General features: G+C 44.2%; 1 protein-coding gene across 1 annotated transcript in view; it reads left to right on the top strand.

Moving 5' to 3' along the window:
• The window catches only part of MYBPC3 (myosin binding protein C, cardiac), a 102,267-nt gene that overhangs the window by 85,242 nt on the left and 9,533 nt on the right, over positions 1-7,492 (top strand). Inside the window, 1 exon segment of the mRNA XM_015426398.1 lies at positions 5,739-5,827. Coding sequence (XP_015281884.1) covers positions 5,739-5,827 — 89 coding nt within the window.

Raw genomic sequence — 7,492 nt, 5'->3', positions numbered from 1 at the left:
CCACACTATTTCCTCTTTCCCTCCTTCTGGTAACCCTCATATCCTCTTCCTTTTCCCCGATTCGTTCTCTCCTTCTCAGCCATTCACCAACCTACTTTTTAGCTGTCTCTCATTTTCAGCTTATATTTATTATTTGTTTACTTCATTTATATTCACCCTTTATCCACAATGGGGACCCAAAGCAACTTACATCATTCTGGTCTCTACTATGTTATTCTCACAACAACCCTGCGAGGCAGGTTAGTCTGAAACTGTGTGACTGACCCACACCAGTGTGCATTAAAGCAGAGTGGGGATTTGAACCTTGTTCTCCTATATCTTAGTCTGAAACTCTGACCACTGTACAGCATTGGCTTTTGGAGCAGCTGCTGTTGAACGGTAGCAAGCAGCCAGCCCTGCGTCAGTCATGCAAGTCACCCACTGGTTGCTGTAGGGTCTGGCCCTATGAACTCTCCCTCAAAGGCCAAAACAAGCCCCGAAAATGGCCTTGCCTCCTCACCTGTTTTAACTGTCAGAACCGAAGGCTTTAAGGCTGGCAATGCTTATTTGCTCTACATGGTCATTGAGATCTCCTTTCTCAAAGATACAGGCACTGCTTCTATCTTGTGTGGGGGTTGCATGTCTGGAAGTCATGGCAACTTCTGGTGACCCCTACTGGGGGCTTGGACATTTTTCTGAGAGGTGGCTTGATAGCCTGCCTCTGCATTCTTAGCCCTGGTATTCCTTGGAGGTCTCCCTTCCAATGACTTGCGAGGGTCGGCCCTGCTTAGCCTCTGAGATCTGAAGAGATCAGGCTTGCCTGCGCTATCCAGGTCGGGACAGGCACTGCTGCTATTATTTTGCAGATTTATTTCAGATTTTTCTGCAAACCTTGGGCTTTTCTCTGGTTTTCTCAGGTTTATAAAAAGATCTGTCTTGTCTGTTCATTATTCCAGTCTCTGGATTTAAGTATCCACAGATGGAGCACACCAAGAATTAGATTGGTTTTCTATCCCCCTCTTTGCATTCTGAATGCAGAACCCTTGAGTCTTACAAAAAAAACAACCTGTTGATCTCATTAAAAAGGCACAAGACTTTGTTGGGCATCTTTTCCTTTAGGAAAGATGGCAGCATGGGTGGGTTAACCCTCCTCCACATAAAAAATAACCATTTTCATTATAATTTTCTCGTAGAAAAATACATTTACATATGTGATACAGTCAACCAGTCACAGAGTCCATACTCCACACATCAGTTCAATTACTGCTTGTAAAAACGCAACTGCACTCACTTTCTCAACTATTTAGCCATTTCTATAGATTGTCATGCCTGAATAATCAATGATAGTTATTTCTTTAAACATTTGTATCCTGCCCCAAATTAGGGCCTACAAAGCAAAAAAAAAAACAGTTTAAAAGGCATTAAATTAAACTTTGCATATGTATTGATTTTAAACAGTAATTAAAACAAACAAGGAGGGTCAATAAATGTATACCAAGTTGAATGAAAAGGTCTTAACCTGCTGAAAGAAGACATAAGAACATAAGAGATGCCAATGTTGGATCAGGCCAAAGGCCCATCCAGTCCAACACTCTGTATCACACAGTGGCCAGAAATGCCAGGTGCCATCAGGAGGTCCACCAGTGGGGCCAGGACATTAGAAGCCCTCCCACTGTTGACCCCCCCCAAGCACGAAGAAGACAGAGCATCACTTGCCCCAGAGCCCCTATCTATACCTTGTGGCTAATAGCCACTGATGGACCTCTGCTCCATATGCTTATCTAATTCCCTTTTGAAGCCGTCCATGCTTGTAGCCGCCACCACTTCCTGTAGCAGTGAATTCCAAGTGTTAATCACTCTTTGGGTGAAGAAGTACTTCCTTTTATCCGTTCTAACCCGACCGCTCTGCAGTTTCATGGAGTGCCCACGAGTTCTTGTATTGTGAGAAAGGGAGAAAAGTACCTCTTTCTCTACCTGCTCTTTCCCATGCATAATCTTATAAACCTCTTATAAGACAATGGTAAACAAATCTCTCTGGCGAAATAGTTCAGTTTTCATGCCATGGTCAGGCCACTTCTCACCTGCCTAGCCTAGATGATGCGGGCACACTAAGCAGAGTCCCTGAAGCTAACTTTTTGAGCCTGCGGGCACCTTTGGAATTCTGACACATCATGGTGGGCACAGCCACAAAATGGCTGCCACAGAACGGCTGCTGCAGAATGCGGAGCCAGTCACAAAATGGCCACTGCAGCTTTTCACAGTGAAGGTCCTCGTGCTGTGGTTGCAGCTGCTGCCAAAGCAATGTTTTAAAAAATCTGCAAAGCCAATGAAATCTCCAGTAGCCAATCAGAAGCCTTGCTGAGCAAAAGACCTACCTGGACCCATCCACTGTCTAAAAATACTTCACGGGCTCCAGGAAAGATATCAGTGGACAGTATGATGCCCACAGGCACCATGTTGAGGACCCCTGCTGTAATGGTTGGGTAGGTTCATATGGGAATAGGCAGCCCTTCAAATAGGCTGATCCCAGGCTGCAAAGAGCTTTAAAGTACTGGCACCTTGATTTTGGCCTGGAATCAAATGGGAATCTCCAAGACTGTAATGATACAGTCCCCACAAACCACTTGCTGCAGGATTCTATACCAATTGTAGCTTCTGGCTGTTCTTCAAGGGCATTGCATAGAGTGCATTGCAGTAATCTGATGTTCCCACGGCATTTACCACAGTGAGAAGATCTTTTTTAAATCTAGAAATGGCCACAGCCGGCTCCCCAGACAAACCTAGTGAAAGGCCCTGCTGGCCACTGATGCCACCTTATGGTTGCCATCCTCCAGGTGGGGCCTGGAGATCCCTTGGCATTATAACTGATCTCCAGGCAACAGAGGTTAGTTCTTCTGGGGGGGAAATGGCGTCTTTGGAGGGTGCACTGTATAGCATTACTCCTCTCACTGAGTTCCCTCCCTTTCCCAAACCCTGTTCTCTTCAGTCTCCACATGCAAATCTCCAGAAATTTCCCAGCCTACTTGGCAACCCTCTGCCACATGCTATTCCAACAAGAAGGCCTGGGTCAAGCAGTACTTACAGGCTACAAACTCGAGAAGATTCTTCTTTCAGGAGTGAATGGACCATTACCTGTTTCAAAGCTGGTGTTTGGTGAAATGGACCATTACCTGTTTCTCAAGAGAATGGACCATTACCTGTTTCAAAGCTGGGCTGATTACCCCATCTCAAGAAGGTGTTTGGTGAAATGTTTCTTCAGTGCCCATCACTGCCCAGAGTAGGCTTTAAAATGGGTTCTAGCATGTACCTTGTTTGATTTGTCACAAGTTTTCCTCCCTTGCCTCTCCAGCCAGCTCCCTTGTCCTTTCAAAGCCCGTGGCCCCTCAATAAACCAATGGGCTGCCCAGGTGCTGAGACCTGAGAGAGGGCACTTAGCAGCAATCTTGTCATCCTCCCAGGTCATTCCCTCATTGCAGAGGTAAATCACATCAACAAGAAAATCCCCTAAATCCATCAGAAAACTATTTGGATCCATCTGGCTCCAGGTGCAGATTATCTTAATCTACCGCCCTTGCAGAGTCATGGTATCCCTGGAAGTCTAAATCCCAGCAAGTGATCTGTAACGTTTTGCTGCTTTTTGAAGGGTGGAACAGTGTTCAGGGACACTCATCCTTCCCACCACCCCTTCCCCAGCAACCTCTTGAGCCTTCTGAAAAGCCAATGCTGTATGTCACAGGACCAACATGGATGAAAAAACATTGGGACCAGTGGGTTGCAGTGAAGAGGGAGAGCCAATCAGACAAGTATGCCCTCTTCCTCTTTAGCCAGTGGTGCTTTCATTAGTACAAGATTCTTTGTTGCCTGAGGCGAGTGGTTGAGTACCACCACTTATGAGCTGGTGGAGAGTAGCATCTTTGTTCCCCCAGTTCGCATTAGAAACACTGTGGCAAGCTTTGTGTGCCCTGTGGGGCTTCCCAAACTCTTTCAGGTTAATTCATTCCCTTCATGAGAGTTCACCCGCCATTTGGCAACAAGCAGCCAAAATGGGCCTGAACTCTCTCCCAAGAAGAACATCTCTAACTGGCATGTGCGGCCTACTGCACGGTTTTTAAATTGGCCTGGGGAAAGGATGAGGCAAGGATGATTATCTCCTCTGGTTTGTGGAGGGGGGTGGTAGTGGCAGATGGTCAAGACAGAGTCTGGCAGAATGGGAAGTTACTGCCCCCCAAAATCTGCTGCCTGAGGGGACTTCCTCAGATGACCTCATTATAAAACCAATCCTCTATAAGAAGCTTCCATTTCCATGCCCATTTCCACCTTTTTGCTGCGGCCCCCCCACCCCCAACAGCTATGTTGCTTCTTGCCTACACCAATCCTATGATCTCCAGTATCAGCTTTTCAGCGGTTTTAAGGGGTTGCTGAGGGAAGGGGTGGCCTATGTTTGTTGGCTCCTTCCAACAACAGTTCATAGGATCCTCATGGATAGAGTTAGTTTTGCATAGGGAAGTGTTGGACTGACACTGTGACACCCATGAAAGCTTTAATCTCCTCTTTTGCATGATATAAGAAATATTTGCTGGGGAGTAAATTGAGACTTATGCTCTACAGGTGACACTGAGGAGGTAAATTCCTTGAGTGAAGATGTTCTCATCAAATAGGTATGAAACATTGGCATGCAACACTCCAAGGAATCCCAGAGTTCCCTGGAAAACAGTCTGAAAACCACAGACTGAAGTTAACAGCCAGGGATTCCTGGGAAGATTACCAGAAGTGCCTTAACGAAAAGATCAGTACTGGTGGACAACTTCTCTAAAAGGCATCTTTCTACCAATACTGCTCTTCCTCCCAAGTGCACAGTGGCACAGAAGTGTTGGGTGTGTTCCAGAAGAAACTGTTAGGGAGCCAGTTCAGTATGGTGGTGAAGAGCAGCACTCTAATCTGGAGACCCAGGTTTGATTCCGCACTCCTCCACATGCAGCCAGCTGGGTGACCTTGGGTCAGTCACATTTCTCTCAGAGCTCTCTCAGCCCTGCCTACCTCACAGGGTGCCTGTTGTGGGGAAAGGAAGGGAAGGAGATTGTAAGCCACTCGGAGACTCCGAGTGAAAGGCAGGGCATAAATCCAACTCTTCTTCTTCTACTACTACTTTGTGTTCATGCAAAGTGACAGTAAGGCCCAACAGGCATGACCAACAGGCTGTGTGAACTGCATGTGCCCCCTAGAACACACTTGATAATCTTCTACAATATAGGGTTTCCATGGAAATCATGTAAGAGATTCCTCATTGGACAAAAAATAGTGGAAAACATTCTCTGAGAATGAACTTAATAATTACTATAGCAAAACTGAGATGTTTGCTCTTTTAGAGTGGAGAATAGAAGATTTTTTGAACCCCTTGTTCATTATGCCCTTGTTCTTGTTACATCTTCCCCAGTGTTCATAATCATGGTGAGCTTCCAAGAGATGCAGGTTTCCACCTAGATCATGTATTCAGCAACAGCTCTCCTTGTCTAGTCTCATCCCCACTATGGCATTGGCTGCTCAAACAAAATTTGCTGTTGGTCTGAATTCACTCGTACACAATAATGTACAATGGTGCTCAACCACTAAATCATCCTTAGTACTGTGGTGACAGTTTTCATTCTAATTTTCTTGGGATTTATAAAATACTTTATATTAACCACCAGCATAATTTCTTCATTAATGTCAAGAAAGATTATGAAACACACAATAAATCAGAATTAACGTTTTATCTACAGAGCGTCCCAAAATCTGGATGCCACGCAACCTCAGGCAAACGCTAATGAAGAAAGTGGGTGACACTATAAATATTGTGATTCCTTTCCAGGTATGTGATTGAATCTATTTGATCATAATACAATATCTTCCTCCAGCTTTATGATTCCTGATGGGCCTGGAAAATCCAGTACACCCTTGCAACTCTCCCATTTAATTAATTTCTCTAGGGGAATTAACATCATTTAAAAATAAAAACTTGGTAGATTCATATGGGAATAGGCAGCCCAGATAAATCTTGTATTTAACTTCATATATATAATCATGGCGGTTAAAAAAAAAATCAAATTCCAACACGCTATTCTGTCATGAGAGCCAGTGTGGTATAGTGCTTAAAGTCAAACCAGAGAATCTCTGCAGTAGAAACTGAAGGGGGGGGGACATTTTTGCATCACAGCAGAATCAGTATAATATTAACAACTGTTTGCTACTATACTACTCTTAGACCCAATCTGCATCTAGCATTTCCTCTGCTATTAAACCAAACCCACACTGGAACAGAAATTCCCGTCTACATTGCATGCCACTTTCACTTTGATTGAGTGTCGCATTTTATGGCAGTGTCCAGACTGCATGCCACATTCGCATTCACTTTGTTTGATCTCTGGTTTTATTGTGGCTGTCTGCATAGATTTATGGCTGTTTTTTGGCCATGGGTGTGTGTGTGTGTGTGTGACTCTGCAGTCAGTACAATGTTGGCCCGGGGTAGGTGAATGTGGTTTTGAACTGCATCTTTTTCTGTTCCAGTGTGGGTTTGGTAAAACAACTGAGCAAATGCTAAATGCAGATTGGGCCTTAGATACATTCCGTCACCAAGCAGGATAGGGATGAGTAGGTCTTGAGACCAAGAAGTGAAAATAAAGGGTGGGGGACACAGAAATATTAGGTGAAGGGAGACAGAAATAAATGAGAAATGTGTGGAAATGAGGGAGAGAAAGAAGAAAAGGTTGTTTTATCTTTCTGCAACATCCTAATTTTGCAAGATCTGGCTGAGCTGGGTGCAAGGAAAGGGAGAGAGAAAGGCTAGGCTATTGGAGAAAATGACATGCAGGCTGGCAATTGCTGTAGCAGCTATCAGCGCTATCCATTAAGGAAGTTTGCTTGAGTCTGGGAAGCTTAGCCAATCCTAGAGCTTTTTGCTATTCTGAGACTTCCCTGTGCCCCTAGTGACTGCAGCCAGAACTTTATTTAAAAAATAAAAGGAAAGAGGTTCAGCTGGATTCAGCAGGTTGATGCTGGTTTCGTGGACCCCCTTCAAAGGCCCCCTTTAAGCTGTGCCCTGGGGTGGATTGCCCCCCCTACCCCCTTGGTACACCACTGACACCAAGAAAATGCTATCCTCTTCCCCCCTATCTGGCTACTGTATCAGTTATCACAGTTACTGATATATGAAATGTTGATGAGGACATGATGTAAACTCTGCTAGGATACTACTTGTGATATCCATAAGTAGGAATAACATAGTTCCACCCCTTATAATTTTATGTCCCATATACTTTTCTGAACCGTTATTTAATTTACTTTTCTCCCATAATTGTTTTATTGAACATTAGGACCACGATTCAGTTCTAGGTGCATGCAACGTATCATGCACAACTGGTGACACTTAGATGGAGATGTACATTCCACGTTGCATTAAAAAAATGCTTCCTGCTATTCCTTTTTTTTTTTTTTTTTTTGTAAAACTTTTTTTTTGTTTTTTGTATATTTTTTTTAA

The sequence above is a fragment of the Gekko japonicus genome, unplaced genomic scaffold (assembly GCF_001447785.1).
Source record: "Gekko japonicus isolate JY-2015 unplaced genomic scaffold, Gekko_japonicus_V1.1 scaffold835, whole genome shotgun sequence".
Classification (NCBI taxonomy): domain Eukaryota; kingdom Metazoa; phylum Chordata; class Lepidosauria; order Squamata; family Gekkonidae; genus Gekko; species Gekko japonicus.
Note: the sequence above shows the minus strand (reverse complement) of the source record. Positions and strands in the feature narration are given on the sequence as shown.